Here is a 17,031-nt window from a genome sequence, read left to right on the forward strand (position 1 = left end):
TTAAAAAATTTTACACAATATGTGACTATGGTATTTGTAAAGAATGTTTTTGTTATCTTTTCCATTTTTATATTTATCCCGATTTCTTTCCACCACCTTATTTTGATGACCAGGAAGAATTCCGAAAAATATATCAAATAGGAGTGGTAACAGAGCACATTTTTAGTTTTTGTTTTATTTCCTCTACTTCTAAGGAGAGTGGCTGTCCTGTTTCCTTTTTTTTTTAATTGTGTTATGTTAGTCACCATAAAATACATCACTAGTTTTTGATGCAGTGTTCCAAGATTCATTGTTTATTTTTTTTTAAAGATTTTATTTATTTATTTGCCAGACAGAGATCACAAGTAGGCAGAGAGGCAGGCAGACAGAGAGAGAGGAAGAGAAGCAGGCCTCCTGCTGAGCAGAGAGCCCGATGCAGGGCTGGATGAGGGGCTCCATCCCAGGACCCCGGGATCATGACCTGAGCCGAAAGCAGAGGCTTTAACCCACTGAGCCACCCAGGTGCCCCCAAGATTCATTGTTTATATATAACACCCACTGCTGCATGCAATATGTGTCCTCCTTAATACCACCAGGCTCACCCATTCCCCACCCCCTCCCTTCCAAAACCTTCAGTTTGTTTCTCAGAGTCCACAGTCTTTCATGGTTCATCACCCCCTTCGATTTCCCCCAATTCACTTTTTCTTTCCTTCTCCTTATGACCTCCATGTTATTCCTTATGTTCCACAATTCTCCATATGAGAATTGACTTTCTTTGCTTGACTTATTTCTATCAGCATAATCTCCTCCAGTTGGCAGGAAACAACAAATGTTGGAGAGGATGTGGAGAAAGGGGAACCCTCTTACACTGTTGGTGGGAATGCAAATTGGTGCAGCCACTTTGGAAAACAGTGTGGAGATTCCTCAGAATTAAAAATAGAGCTACCCTATGACCCTGCAATTGCACTACTGGGTATTTACCGCAAAGACTGTCCTGTTTCTTCACTGTGAATAATATTAACTTCTGAATACAGAGTCAGTCTCTTTATCATACTAAAAGTTCCTTTATTTCTCTTTCAAGGGTTAAAAACAATGAAAAATGGAAGTAATAATCTCTGTTCTCCTCATAAATAGCTACCCCATACCCAATCTTCTTTATGACCATGCAACATTTTTATTTTGGCTATCTGTAGATTGCCCTTTCATTGTGCAGTAACAGAAACTTCTTTCTTTTCAGTAATGAATTGTAGCTCTAGTAATTTATATCAGTGGATGAGTGTCATCATTTATTGTCATGATTGTTATTTCTTTTTCCTGTGATTTGTGAGTAAATCTGATTTTACAAAGAATAAGGTATTACTTTATGCAATCATTTAACCAGAATTACTATTTCTCTTTCTTTCTTTCCTTATTTCTCTCTCTCTTTCTTTCTTCTTTTTTCCTTCCTTCCTTCCACAATGAGTGAAATCTATTTTCTTCCAAAGCATTGAAAACATCAGAAAGCAAGATACAGGCCAAATCCTTTCAAATCTCAAATCAGATGTAAAACTAACATCTTAAGTGTTTCTGTGTCTCTAAAAATTGCTAAGTTGGAAGACCTCATGCAAAAGTAATTCTTTCCAGAAGAATGGATAAAACAGATGAATTGAAAGTGGATGGAACAGATGAATTTTCGAAAGACCATTCACGAGCCTCCCTTTTGGTTGCATTTCACAATGTCCAAGGCACCATGATGAAGAATGTGCTCTCTGTGCTTATGGAGTTGATTAGTGGCCTGTCAGAAGCCAATGGTGACTTCAGTGTGGAAGTAATACCCAATATTAAAGTTGCTGTCATGACTTTTCTCAAAAATACTGGTAAGGCAGATAATATCTTTTAACCTTTCATTTGCAAATCATGGTTGTATCATATTTTGAGATTCCAGGCATCCCACAATGGGTTTTGTTTAAAAGTTGTGCTCTTTCTAACTCCCAGTAAGATGATTGCAAGGGATAACATATTATCACTTCTGGTACTACCGATAATTAGCATTTATCAGGTGCCTTGCTCTATGCTAAGCACTGTGCTAAGCTTTTACTTACTTCACTCTGAAAATATATAGCAATATGAGATAGGTACATTAATATTTCCATTTTATAGATGAAGAAGTCTAGGTTTAGAGAAAATTAAATGACTTGTCCTTAGGGACAAAGCTAGTAAGTATTTGAATCAGAATTCCAAATTAGACATTCTGACTTCTGAGTGTATTTTCTTAACCACTGTGAATATACCCTCAAAATCCCATGAGCTTAATAGTTATAGGAGTTTATTTTTATGACAATGACATGTCCAAATAGAGACCAAGCTATGGTGAAGTAAGAGGGGGTGAAGGAAGTTAGATTTAGGGAAAAATATTGTATTATAATCATCATCATTATTATTATCAGCTTACAAAGTGGTTGCACGTACTTGATTTCATTTAGAAAGGTAACTATTGATCCATGTTCCCAAAATGGTCTTAAATGGAGGCCACTATTAATGATAGCTATGTACTCATCCACTCACAGTAGGCAATGTGGGATAGGTTGAGGTTGACACTGAAATTTAACTTTATATAGAAATTTAGTATCTAAATTTTAATTTTTAGTTAAAGCCTCTAAATAAAATTACACTTCAAAATCTGTTTTCTTTTGCTATGAAATGAAATTACACTACCAATAAACTGATTTTTATTTGTAGGTGTCAGGACATCTGTTAATGCTTGTGTCGGACACAATAGAGCTCAGCAATTTGAGATTTTCCCAAGACTTCCAGAACTGACAAGAACCATTAGGGTTAAAAATCTGCCACAGCATATTAATAATAGTGAATAACAATTTTCTTTGAAAACCCCACAACTGGAGGAGAAGGAGTAACCAATGTGCAGCTTTTCCCAGAGGAGAGTTCACCCCTGGTTGAGTTTTCTGACTACAAAGGTAATCAATTTCTCTTCTTTCTTGATCTTTAAAGTTATTATTACCCATTTCATAGACAAATGAATTTAGATTAGAGGCCACACAAGTGCTTAGGAAATCCATCAAAGCCACCCATTCTTACTGGAATTAACTCAAGGCTTTGAACAGTTCTCTGTGAAGACCTAGCCGAAAGAATTGTTTTTTGTGCAGTAACAAAAAAAACAGACAGCAAAACTTCTCTTGACCTCAATTTCTTGGTAGTTAGCTGCTTCTTTTCTTTGTTTCCCTTTGCAGGAAAATTTCTCAGTTGAATATGTCATTACTCATCCCCTCTTATTCTTTCTTAAATCCATTCTAGAAAAGGCTTTTACCCCATCATTCCACCAAACTTATTCTTGCCAGTGACAAGAATCATTTATTGCTAAACTCACTAGCCACTTGGCAGTCCTCATTTTACTTGATCTCTTAGTAGCATTTGACTCAACATTCAATGGCTCCTTCCAAATACATTTTCTCCACTTGCTGCTAGGATTCCACACTTTGGGTTTTTTGTTTTTGTTTTTGTTTTTGTACCTCTGTAGCTGCTCATTCTCATTCTTCTTCTTTTTTTAAGATTTTATTTTATTTATTTGATAGAGAGAGAGTGTGTGCATGTGTGCACAAGCAGGGGGAGCATCAGGCAGAGGGAGAAGACAAGCAGGCTCTCTGCAGAGCAGGGAGCCTGATGACGGATTCCATCTCAGGACCCTGGGATCATGACCTGAGCAGATGCTTTACTGACTAAGCCACCCAGGTGCTCCTCATTCTCATTTTTTCCTCATTTGCCTTCTTTTCTTCAGCTCTGAAGGTAGAGCTCAGTTTCTTTCTCCTTTTTGTCCTCACTCAGTTCCTTGGAGGTTTAATGGCTTTAAATCCCAGTTCATATCTGCAGTCAATACTCTCTCATGAACTCCAATGTCTACACTCACTGCATACTAGACTTCTTCACCTAGTTGTCTAAAAGTATATAATACAAATATAACATGTCCAAGACAGAAGTCCCCATCCTCCTCATCCTACGCGACCAACGTACATTATCCATAGGCTTCCTGATTTCAGTTGATAGCAGCTTCATCCTCCTAGTTGCTCAGACCAAAACCTGTGAGTCTCTCATATCCCATACCCAGTTCTTTAGGAAACCCTGTTCACTTTACCTTCGAGATGTTTTCAGAATCTGATCACTCGTCAAAGAAGACAGTAAGAATTTAGAAAATTAAATGAACCATTTAATAAAGGTAGTAACAATCTCCCAAAGAACTTAAGCCACAAAACAGTTTATATTTTAGATAATATGATGAAATAAATACCATTTTTAATGGCCATACTTCACCGGCACACCCCCTCCCAACTATGATCTTTAGGAAGAGTTGATGAAGCCAAGAAGTATCCCTGAAAGTACAGGTGGGGATAGAAGACTTGTTGGGGGGTGGGGAGTGCTAGGGAATGAATGAGGTCAAGAGAAAAGAAGAAGAAATTAGAATCTTCCTCACATAGCTTTGAAGGAAACCAGTCAGTCAGGAAAGCCAGAAATTCAGATGCTCTCTGGAGAGAAAAGAAGCTCAACTTTCAATAGTGGTTTAAGAAGCTAATAGTCTTGGGACCAGATTAAAATAATATCTGATTCTTTATACAGCAAGGAATTGATACCATTGGACATTTTTAGTTGGTATTTTGTGAAAAGAAAAACATTTGGTATCCCTCACTTAGCAGACTTCTACATTTAAAACTGTTTCATTCTTGGGACTTGTACCAACCTCCCAAAGTTGCAAAATATGAAGGCCCCATCTCTCTCCACATACTTGCCACCTGAACCTGAAGAGTATTGATAGCTGAAGAGCTTTTTTTTTTTTTTAACAGTTTTTTATGGGTATACTCTGATAAGTGGTTAATATCTAAGCATATTCAGCACCTCCGGAGTTAACATGTACAAGTTGGGTTAGTTGAGAGCCTCAGTCTGCACTCTAGCCACTGTGAGCTGAAGAAGTCAGCAGGGGAGGCAGAGTGATATAGAGTGTAGTACAACAGTTTACAAACTTCTCGTAAACCACAATGCACCCTAAATAGATATATATAGTTTATATCCCAACCCATAACTATTTTGCAAACAACAAAAACATTTGTTGCAATTTGGAAAAAAAAAGTTTTGCTACAACATGCATTTCTTGCTAGGGAATTGATGTACTCTATTTTCTGTTCTATTCTGTTTTGTTTTTGCATGGTTGGGTTTTGAGTTTTGTTTTGTTTTTTGTTTTTAATTTTTTGTAAGATCCTTAAACATTCATATTGCTGGTATAGTCATTAGAGGTTGGCTTTCAGCAATGACTCTGACACAAAGGGTGATGGGGGAGAGGTTTTAACCTTATCCCTGCTATCTCTACTAACCTGCCTCTTTAAGCCATCCTAAATAAGCATGCAGTCTGTGTTAATTTTTTATTGCTGCATACCAAATTTAGTGGCTTTACATAGCAAGCATTTATTGTCTTATACTTTCTGAAGGCCAGGAATTTGGGGGCGGCTTAATTGGGTAATCCTGGCTGAAGGTCTCTCATGAGGTTGCTATCAAGCTGTTCATCAGGGCTGCAATCATCAGAAGGCTTGATGAGGACTGGAGGGTTTCTTCTACCTTTGCTCACATAACTGCTGCCAGTGGCTTTAGTTCCTTGCCACTAGGCCCTGTCCGTATGTCTGTTCCTGACATGGCAGCTGGCTGCCCCCAGACTGAATTATCTGAGGGGGTGCGGAGGGCTAGAGTGCCTTTTGTAATCAAGCCTCTGAAGGGATATAGCCTCACTTGTGTCATATTCTGTTGGTCACAAAGACCAACTCTGATACAATATGGAAGGAAACTAATCAAAGGCATGATTACCAAGTGGTAGGGATCATTGGGTGCCATCTTACTTACACAGTCCAAGAAAGTACAGCTTCAAGACAAGTTCCATTTATCACCCCCTACTTCTAGGCAGATTGTCACACCTAAGCCTTCTCTATCAAAATAGAGCACCACTGGCCTTTAGAATCCCAAAGGTATATATTTATTTATTTTTCATTTCTTATTTTTAAAAAAGATTTTTTAATTAATTAATTAATTTATTTATTGATTGCTTATTTATGAGAGAGAGGGAGAGAGAAACAGAGAGGGGGAGGAGCAGAGAGAGAGGGAGAGAGAGAATCTTAAGCAGGCTTTGCATTGAGCATAGAGCCCAATGTGGAGCTCGATCTCGTAAGCCCAAGATCATGACCTGGGCTGAAATAAAGAGCTTAACTGACTGAGCCACCCAGGGACCCCCAAAAGTATATATTTAAATCCTTTCATAATTAGCTGGATAACAATGGCAATATTACTTCCTTATTCTCTGTTTCCTCATTTAAAAAGTGGAGATAAAATCTATCTGACAGGGTCACTGTGAAGATTAAATTAAGTAGGATAATATTTGTTAATTGACACATAACAGGTATTCAATCAATAAAGATATTATAATTATCGAAGTAGGAAAGAATGGAAAACACAAGTTATTAATTTGATGAGAAATGATATTATGAATTGTGCTTTAGATAGCTATATGTCTCAGCTGCTACAGGGTCAAGTATTATTATTAAATGGTGTTTGAGTAGTTCACTTTCCTTTGTTTTGAGGTTGTTATGACTTCCGACAAAAAAGTACTGTAACAAACTATTTCTACTAGGTAACATGCATTGGAAATAGGCTCATGAATTTCATTTAGAAAAAAATGCCCCCTGCACCTCTCAAAACACAAAATAGTTCAGATGTAAAATCAGACCACTAAGTGATGTCCCTCTTCTGCTTGGCTGCAAACTCACTGTTCCCCAAGTCGACTCATTCTACCTTAGGACAGTACTAATCACCAAAAAATAAATAAATAAACAAAATAATAATAAATAAAAAGAAAAAAAATAGCATTGTATGAAGCCCAAACATATTTCACTTACTATCCTTGCTCTTCCTTTTAGGGTTGTAGAAATAAATCCTTTATAAGATAGTCCTTCAGATGTTTAAGGGTAATTATTATGTGTGGCTCCCTGCATTTCATCCTACCTAGTATCTCTACTTCTGCAAGTTAAATATATTCAGTTCCTTTTTTATATCCTCATGTGATATGGTTTTGAGTCCTTTTACAGCATCAGTTTCCCTCTTCTGAACACCATAGCTAGTTTTCATAATCCCTTTGCAAAGTTTAGCACCTTGAACAAAATACAATACCCCAGGCATTGCCTGTTTTTACCAGTGAGAAGTAGGATTATTATTCACCATACCTATTATTATGTTTTTCTTATTATAGCCCCAAATCTCATCACTACCCATTTTTAAATGAATGGACTTTGTTTTTCGAGCAGTTTTAGGCTTACAGAACATTTAAACAGAAAGTAAGGATAATTCTTCCTGCCCCCAGTTTCCCTAATATTAAGATATTGGATTAATGATACCTTTGTTAACAATTGATGAAAAGTATTGCTACATTATTATTAACTAAAGTCCATTATAATAGAGTTCACTCTTTGTGTTGGATGATTCTCTGGGTTTTGACAAATGCACAATGTCATGTGTCCTCAGTAACAGTTTCGTATGGAATAATTTCAGTGCCCTGAAAATCCCCTATGCGCCAGCTATCCATCCCTCCCTCCCTCCTCCAAATTGCAGGCAGCCACTGATATATTTTTTTAAAGATTTTATTTATTTATTTGACAGAGAGGGATCACAGAGAGGCAGAGAGAGAGGGGGGGAAAGCAGGCTCCCTGCTGAGCAGAGAGCCCAATGCAGGACTTGATCCCAGGACCCTGAGATCATGACCTGAGGTGAAGGCAGAGGCTTAACCTACTGAGCCACCCAGGTGCCCCAGCCACTGATATTTTTAATGTCTCCACAGTTTTGCCTTTTCCAAAATGTCATGTAGCTGGAATTATAGAATATGTAGCCTTTCAGATGGGCTCCTTTGCTTCACAATAGGCATTATATTTCTTCCATGTCTTTTGGTAGCTTAATAGCTCTTTTCTTTTTCTCTGAATAATACTCGTTTTATGGAGGCATCATGTCCATTATTTATCCATTCATTTATTGAAGGACATCTTGGTTGCTTCTAAGTTTTGGCAATAATGAATAAAGCTCATGTGCAGGTTTGTGTGGACATATGTTTGCAACTCATTTAGGGAAATACCACAAAACACAAATGCTGGATCCTATGGTAAGAGTATGTTTAGTTTTGTAAGAAACTGCCAGACTGTCTTCCAAAGTGGCTGTACCATGTTTCAGAATTAGAGTTCCTGTTGCTCCATGTTCTTCCCAGCGTTTGGTGACCTTTTTTTCTTCTTAAATACAGCTACATCACTGTTGATTTATACAGAATTTATCATCAATCAAAATCCCTTAGATATTTTTATATGACTTAGCTGCTAAGCCACATTCTCTTTCTCCCAAACTTGTGCAGTTATTCCTTGGACCTTTTGATGTTTCTCCAGATGTGCCAGAGTCTCTTTTACTTATTAGGTTCACTCACAGTCCAACTGCTATATATATTGCTGTGAAGGACTCACACTTAAACCCTTCTCCAGAGGGATTGCCTTTAGCAGACTAAAGGTCTGGAGTCTGGAGGTGCCTGGAAGTTTACATTCATTACCCAACCAGGATGACCCATAGATAAGGAACTGATTGGTATGCAGGTGCAAAAACACAGCTCCCTGTCTCAAGGTTGGGACAACACCATGATGTAATTTATATATTCCAGAGTCCCTGCAGGATCAGGCAGAAACTAGTTTTACTTAAACTACATTATCTGTCTTTATCTCTCACTTCCTACATGTTTTTCCTGAGGGTACAACTTTAATAATTCAATCACGCATGAATCCTTGTCTCAGGCTCTGCATCTAGGGAATCAGACCTAATTTTATTACTTTTTTATTATTATTACTGCACACAACTGTTTTTGATGTTTTAAACTATTATAACTATTAAATAATAGTATTGTATTTGCTTCTTTTTTAAAAAGATTTATTTATTTTGAGAGAGAGAGAGCACCCAGGCAGGGGGCAGGACAGAGGGAAAGAATTTCAAGCAGCTTCCTTGTTGAACGTGGAGCCCATGGCAGGGCTCAATTTCACAACCCTGAGATCATGACCAGACAGAACCCTGAGATCATGATCAGACAGAAGAAGGCAAGAGTTGGATGCTCAAACAACTGAGCCACCCCAGTGCCTCAATATTGTATTTACTTCTAAAAGTTCATTTTTAAAAAGATTTTATTTATTTATTTGAGAGAGAGAGAGAGAGAGAGAGAGAGGGTGCACAAGCAGGTGGAGGGGCAGAGGGAGAAGCAAACTCTTTGCTGAGCAGAGAGCCAGATGGGAGGCTGGATCCCAGGTCCCTGGGATCATGACCTGAGCCCAAGGCAGATGCTTAACTAACTGAGCCATCCAGGCACTCCTTAACAGTTCATTTTTTTTTTAAAGGTTTTATTTATTTATTTGTCAGAGAGAGAGAGGAGAGTGAGCACAAGCAGACGCAGTGGCAGGCAGAGGCAGAGGGAGAAGCAGGCTCCCTACCGAGCAAGGAGCCTGATGTGGGACTCGATCCCAGGATGCTGGGATCATGACCTGAGCCGAAGGCAGCGGCTTAACCAACTGAGCCACCTAGGCATCCCTTAACAGTTCATTTTTAACTACTCATGCATTATTGTGTTTATTTATTGAATCTTTAAGAGTCAGGTTTTTTGTTTGTTTGTTTGTTTTTCAGAAAAGAAAAATCACCTCTCCAATATCATAATGAATGTCAGTGGGAAAATCAGATTAATTGTACAAACCTTCGCTGCCAAGTAATTATGAATGGAATAGATCTATTCCATTGGGTGAGGATTAGTTCCATTGCATTCATGAATACCACATCTTTCACTGAGCTGTCCGACAGTGGTACCATTTTAGGTAGTCATACTATATTTCAGAGTCTCATTAGTACCAGGATTTCTTTCTTTTTTCTTTATTAAAGATTTTATTTGACAGAGAGAGACACAGTGAGAGAGGGAACACAAGCAAAGGAAGTGACAGAGGAAGAAGTAGGCTTCCTGCTGAGCAGGGAGCCCAAAGCAGGTCTTGATCCCAGGACCCTGGGATCATGACCTGAGCCATAGGCAGATGCCCAATGACAGAGTCACCCAGGCACCCCAATATCAGGATGTCTTTTTATGCCAAAGATTTTGTCTGAATACCTGCCTTTTGCTTTTTAATTTTTAGTGATGGACACCTGCTTGGGTTAAGAGCCTGTCTTCAGTGAAAGGCCCATCTCTGTGTTCCCATGTTATGTGACTTTGGTCATAGCCTTGTATGAAAAAGAGAAGCCACTAAGAAAGTTGCCCAGCACCATTTCTGTTGGCTCTGGATCCTCTCATATGAAGATCTTGCAGAAGAAGTATCACCTGATTGAAACGATAAATTATAAAGGGACAGTGTCCCTGTGAGGTAACATGGCCCCAAGTCAGCTGTTAAGGAGTTAGAGGTATCATTCAGATCTGTGGCCACTGAACTCAAGGAAGAACAAAGATCCATATCATCAAGACCTGGAATGAGGATATTTCTAAAAACTTCCGCCATATCACTTCTAAATATCAAGTCACCAAATTGAATGTGAAGTCAATGTTATGGGAAGACATAAAAAACAGCAGAGGATGATGGGATTTGGATTGTGTTTGATATATTCAAGGAGAAGATCATGATAACAGGTGGTTTGGAGGAGGTGAAAAGAATTCACAACAATTAAAGACACCAGCCAAACCACTGAGAAGGAAAAAACAAAATTTGACAGGGAATGTGGCTGGTTCTTTTCTGGTCTTCATATCAGTGCTTTGAAAGAATCTATTCACAAGGAATTCTTGGGGTGGGAGGTCATTAATCATGCTTGCACCAAACATACCAGAGTCCATTCAGGAGAGTACAAAGAATGAAATTCCTGAGCTAGCGAAAAGGACTGTCCAAGAAGTGCATTCCCTGTTCTTCTGGGGTTTTCTGTTTGTTATAGAAAGTAGAGTGTGGAAAATTCTCTAACACTGTTTTGTTTTAAGCAAAGAAAACTCATAACCTTTTTGAGTTAGATCAGGCATGAAAAGTACATTTCATTTCATGGGTTACTTAGCACCGAGAGACAGTTGTTGCCTGGGGCTCTGTGTTGACTAAGACTCTGAAACTATCTGGATTTATTGAAAAAGAGTGTTGATACCAATTAACCATCTGTCACAGGTGTGGATGATGAGGTATATGGGGATGGGGAGGTGATGTGCACCATGTTTTTACCTTTGGTAAGTGTGAAAATACAGTCAGATAGATCAGCTCCTCTTCATAGATTCTCTGAAGAGCAGATTAAAGGATTGTGCCTTCATCAGCTACTCATTTGACTTTGAGTAAGTGGTTTCATCTTTGTACACTGGATTTTCTTTTTCCCCCCAGGAGAATGAAGTTTCTGTACTGGATGATCTGTGATGATCCTTTAAATTCTAAAACTGGCTGTCTAGGGGCGCCTGGGTGGCTCAGTGGGTTAAAGCCTCTGCCTTGGGCTCAGGTCAAGCCCTGCATGGGGCTCTCTGCTCAGTAGGGAGCCTGCTTCCTCCTCTCTCTCTGCCTGCCTCTCTGCCTACTTGTGATCTGTCTGTCAAATAAATAAATAAAATCTTAAAAAAAAATAAAACTGGCTGTCTAGTAGTCAAACTGCAAATGTATTACGCATAGAACTGAGGGGTGTGTCTTAGTTTGGGTTCCCCCAGAAGAGAACCTGAGACAGGATTCAAGTGCAAATGATCTAAATAGGGAAGTAAAAGGTACTGATAGGGTGTGTTACCAAATCAGTGACCACTTAATCTCACTGGGAAAACTCAGAGTGAGTCCTACCTGGGAGGCAAGGTTGCTCCACGGTTTTAAGCGAACTGTCAATCATTGGACGAAGGCTTGAGCAGGTGGGAGAGTGGCTTAATTTACCTGCAATTCCTCTCTGCTGCACCTGCAAGCAAAGCAGGCTTTGGCACTACAGAAGGTCTTCAGACAAGAAATACAATGGGAGGGGTGCCTGGGTGGCTAGTTGGTTGAGCGTCAGACTCTTGATTTCAGCTCAGGTCATGATCTCAGGGTCCTGTGATTAAGCCCCAAATTGGGCTTGGCACTGAATCGGGAGCCTGCTTAAGATTCTCTTTCTTCTTCTCCTGCTCCTCCTCTATCTCTAAAAAAAAAAAAAAAAAAAGAAAGAAAGAAAAGGAAAAAAAAAACTAAATTGTCCTTAAATTTTAAGAGCCAGGGGGTATGAACAGGATCTGCTAAGCTAGAATTGGGGAATAAGTACAAGAGCTCACAGGCAATTGGGGTATTAAATACAGTTGATACTAAAAAAAATAATGGTAACAAATTATTTGCTTTTAAATCTTAAGGTTGGATTATGAGTTGAATCTAATAGCTATTTTCTGTTTGGAAACCTAAGAGGAAAGTCTCCAGATAGCGTTGCCTGGTCATTATTTTACTATTTTCTTCACAGTCAAAAGACCAAGTCAGCGGGAAAAATGGTCTTCCAGACGGAAATGTGATAGCCTCAGCCCAAACCACAGAAGGTCTAAACCTCATATTAATGGCTGGAAATGTTACTAATTTTCAGGTAAGTGGCACTGTTCAGCAAATCCAACAAGAAACACTGGGGTCTGATTCACTGGTTCTATGACTTAAGGTCACAATAGACCCCACAACACACTTTGAATTTTATCTCACCCAGTTAGTGGTACAATCTAGTTGAGATAGAAATTCCATATCCTCATCTTATAAACGAGGAAACTGATGTCTTTTCACTACATAGTCTGTTAAGTTGATTATTAAACTCTTTTCATCCCTGTCAGGGTACCTGTTCTCACCATTGGAAGGTGCCATATAAACTTTGGAGTCCTCTAACTCTTCTGAGTTCCTTTCTCTATCCAACTAGTTTCCCAGTCTCCTCACACCCTCTCTCTCTTGTGTATTCCCTTTCATTTTCATTGTCCTTCAGCATCCCTAGTCGCTTCTCTTACCCTCCAGTCTGCCCTCTCCCTAGCTGTTTGATGCATGTTCATCAGGTGCTTCCTCCTGCCTGTAGTAGAAAGTGCAAAAAAGTATGAGCTCTCAGAATCTTCCACAGTCTAGCCCCAAATCTCTTCTAGCCTTGTCTCTCACCATTAGCACTCTCTGTTAGCTAAATTGGACTGCTTTCTGACCTTTCTCAATTCTATCTGTTTTCTCAAATATTCACCTTCCTTATTGCTTTCTTTCTCCGTGTCCCAGCTTCATTCCTTATCCTTTTTTTCTAAGATTTTATTTATTCGTTTGAGAGAGGGAGAGAGAGAGACACAAACAAGAGACAGAGACAGGGAAAGCACAAGCAGGGGAAGAGTCAGAGGTAGAGGGAGAAGCAAACTCCCCACTGAGCAGGGAGCCTGATGTGGGACCTGGAGATCATGACCTGAGTGGAAGGAAGACGCTCAACCGACTGAGTCACCCAGGTGCCCCATCCCTTATCCTCTTTGTAAAGACTTTACTAAGCAGTCCAGTCTAAAGGATTCCTACCATATTTGAAATTCTATAGCAATTACTAATTGTATTTTTTAAAACAGAGTTTCTTTTGATTATCCTGAACTGATTTAAACATTAAGAATATTTTACTGTTTTACATGTTAATGTATTACTTCCCCAAGCTGTGTAGGAATTAGTAAGCAGAGAATGGGGTGAGGGTGGGCTGGATCTTGTTTTTTTTTTTTTTTTTTTTTTGCAAGCTCACTGACTTTTGTCCCTGCGGGGACTTTCTCAGGTCCTGAGATTAGTTTATGTTAAGTAACCTCATATAAGATTGAGGTGGACCCATGAGAGTCAGAAATGAAACTATTAAGTGGCCCAATGACATAAAAACCTTATAATTTACAATGAAGAAGTGCTCCCCAAGGAACCAGAATACTCAAAATCCACATGATCAAAGCATTCTCCCCTCCAAATTTGAATATGAAATCAGAATAAATGGAGTTGGATGAATTGAATGCTTAATATCTATTGGCATCCGGTCATGACCCCATCTCACCAAAGGGATAGCCTCAGCAGACATTGGAGAACTCTTGATACCCCTGGACAGGCTTGAGGGGACACTGCCTACCTTCACCTCAATGACTTTCCTTTATCTAGGCCTTCAGGGCTGGTCAGACCCCACCCCCCTCCCCTTCAGAGGACCCATTCTTTCTTTAGGTATGTTAATAAAATCAGAACAATTACTCTCAGATCCCACCAGCCTAAAAGCAACTCTTTCTTCAAGGTCTTCAAGGTCTCAACATTCTGTGTTTTTGTCTCTGTCTCACTGTCTTCCTGCTACCTTTCATTCAGATTCTCCTTTGTCTATGGTCTCTGGTTTGCTCATTTTCATAGTCCTACTCTGACTCATCACATGTTGACTTGACACTGGTGGGTGATGTATTTCCTTTATTTCTAAGTTTTGGGGCTCAACTCATTATGGTAACAATAGATTGTGAACCCGCGAGGGTAGGGTTGACGGGTCAGTATGACAGACAAAAGATGTCTTATGCATTACCCCACAATACTTGGCAAGTCATAGGTGCTTAATAATTACTGATTCAATCTCTAACAAAATGTTGCTGTTTTCCTTAAGGCCCACGTGATTGTCAACACTGTTTCCCAGACACTTCAACTTGGAAATGGACCACTATCTCGGGCTATTTTGCAAAAAGCTGGTCCAAAGCTCCAGGAAGAGTTGTATGCTGTCAAGCAGGGAACAGTGGAGAAAATAGGTAGCATATTCATAACAAGTGGCTGTAATCTGAACTGCCAAGCTGTCTTCCATGTCGTGGCACCAACTTGGGATAATGCAGCAGGGCGTTCTCAGCAGGTAGAGAAAATCATTCATTCTCTACTTCATTGGTAGCTTTGGTAGTCTTCTGGCATGGTAGAAATCTGTGGTTCTCAAGCAAAGTGACTATTCCCCAGGGGGCATTTGGCTTGTTAAAGCGGTTACTGATCACTGGGAAGTGGGGGCCAGGGATGCGGCTAAATGTCCTACAATGTATACATCAGCCTCCACAACGCAAACTTTTCTGGACAAGGTTGAGAAACCCTAGTATTGACCGGACCTTGTCCATTTATTGACATCTTTATTACATTCTGTAAACAGTCCATCATAGCTTCCAGTGATTGCAGAATAATTGACCCTTGAAAGTAGTAACCATCCTTCTCCAGGAATGATATCTAAAGATTAGTGTAATCATCCTTCAGTATAACAACACGATGCAGCCAAAGCTGTGGTGAAGAATGAGGGGTCATTGCTCTTCTTTTGATGACTTCTCACCTCTTCTCCCAATTTTCTTTTTTCAGAATATGAAAGTAGTACAGGTACATTGCAGGAAATACAGAAAGTACAAAGATGAAAATCAAAATTATAATCCAGCCACCTGAAAATGAATGTGGTTAACATTTTATTGTATTCTCTTCAGGGCAATTTTATGAATATTTATTTCTTAGTTGGGATTCCCTTCCAGACATTTTTTTAATCCTACTTTTAAAAAAATTAACATAAACATTTATCCAATGTTCATAAACATTGCTTTTAATTGCAACAAGACACTATTGTTTATGTAGCCATTCCCATACTATTGGAACCTCCTTCCAGCATGAATTGCAATTTCTCTGGAACATCCTCTCTCCTCGTTTTCCCTTTCTGACTCCCTAGACCCGGACAAAACCAAGAATAGCAGAGGAGACCTAGTCACAGTTGCTGGAGCCATAGCTCTTTCTGCTTCCTGCCAGCTTAAGCCCTAACAGATGAATGTATTTTGTACATTTCAGATCATGGCAAATATAATCAAGAAATGTTTGGCAACTGTAGAAGAGTTATCTTTTTCATCCATCGTATTTCCCATGATTGGAACAGGAAATCTGAGATTTCCCAAAGCTATTTTTGCTAACCTAATCCTTTCGGAATTGTTCGAATTTAGTAGCAGAAGCTGGCGGAAAACCTTACAAAAAGTTTACTTACTGGTACATCTAGGTGATGATGAAATCCAGCAGGTATGGTTACATATCTCTTCTAATCATTCTGATAAGTGAACCTAAGTGCAACCAGATGTCTTTGTGGATCTGTAAATAATAATGTTTTCACTTCCCTGTCCATAAGTGTTGGTTGCTGTGGGGGGGGGGTTGTCATAAGACTTTATGAGATAATGTTGATAACTCACACAGCCCTTCCTAGAGAGTTTAGCAAGAGACAAGATAATTGTACTTAAATTCCTAGGAGGAAGCAGAAAGTCATTGGCATAAAAGTGGCCCAGACATTTTAACACTGACTGAATGAAGCACAAGTTATGGCTCTGTTTATAGGGAAAAGACCAAATAAGAGAAACCTCAAGAATTTAAGGTTTATGGATAGAGCACAGCCCATCTATAGAAGTCTAGGAGGGTCTAGAGCTAGAAATAGCAGTACAGTATTCAGTCAAAGCACATGAACTAAGCACTGAGCCCCCTGCACCAGCCTTGTAAATGTTGACCTAGAGCTGGTCGGCCCAGTCTGAGTACCAAAATCTGGTTCTCATTCTTGAAAAGTTACATTGATTTTATAAATTGTGCATAGTTATAGCAAAAATGTAAACAATATAGAAGTGCAAAGAAGAAAGGTATAGCTAGGTTTAAATTCCGATTTTGCCACTCAAAGGTTGAGGGAGGCCACCTCTCTGAATTTCGGTTTTATTGTGTGTCAAGTGAATATGGCAAGAACACCTCTCAAACTCGATGTGGAAACTAAGAGAAGATGTATTTGACATGTTTTGTGTGGTGTCTAGCATGTAGCACGGCTCAAACCTGGTTGCAGAAGTAGTTATTACCTTTTTGTCATTTGACTTTAAGGGCTATTGTTACAAATTACGAACATTAGCACTTTAAAAAGATAGCAAATATAAGGTTCTTTTCTGAGTTCTTAGTTACTCCCAGGCGTCTGGGATAGAATTGTGGTCTTTCCATGAAATAAAGGAAATCAGCACCGGTATTTATTGAGAAAATGCCTAGGTTCGATGGCAATCCTATAATGAAAAAG

At 39.2% G+C, this 17,031-nt stretch overlaps 1 protein-coding gene across 5 annotated transcripts in view; it reads left to right on the top strand.

Moving 5' to 3' along the window:
* Nucleotides 1–17,031, top strand: part of PARP15 (poly(ADP-ribose) polymerase family member 15) — a 49,056-nt gene that overhangs the window by 9,917 nt on the left and 22,108 nt on the right. For 4 of the 5 annotated variants that reach the window (XM_046002626.1, XM_046002630.1, XM_046002627.1 and 1 more), the window contains 3 exons: nucleotides 12,466–12,582; nucleotides 14,602–14,838; nucleotides 15,792–16,013. In XM_046002626.1, coding sequence (XP_045858582.1) covers nucleotides 12,466–12,582; nucleotides 14,602–14,838; nucleotides 15,792–16,013 — 576 coding nt within the window. Of the gene's footprint in view, nucleotides 1–1,602; nucleotides 1,836–2,697; nucleotides 2,934–9,693; nucleotides 9,806–10,187; nucleotides 11,348–12,465; nucleotides 12,583–14,601; nucleotides 14,839–15,791; nucleotides 16,014–17,031 lie in introns of all 5 variants that reach the window. The other variant, XM_046002628.1, reaches the window with a different exon arrangement.

This window comes from Meles meles, chromosome 4, assembly GCF_922984935.1.
Source record: "Meles meles chromosome 4, mMelMel3.1 paternal haplotype, whole genome shotgun sequence".
Lineage (NCBI taxonomy): Eukaryota > Metazoa > Chordata > Mammalia > Carnivora > Mustelidae > Meles > Meles meles.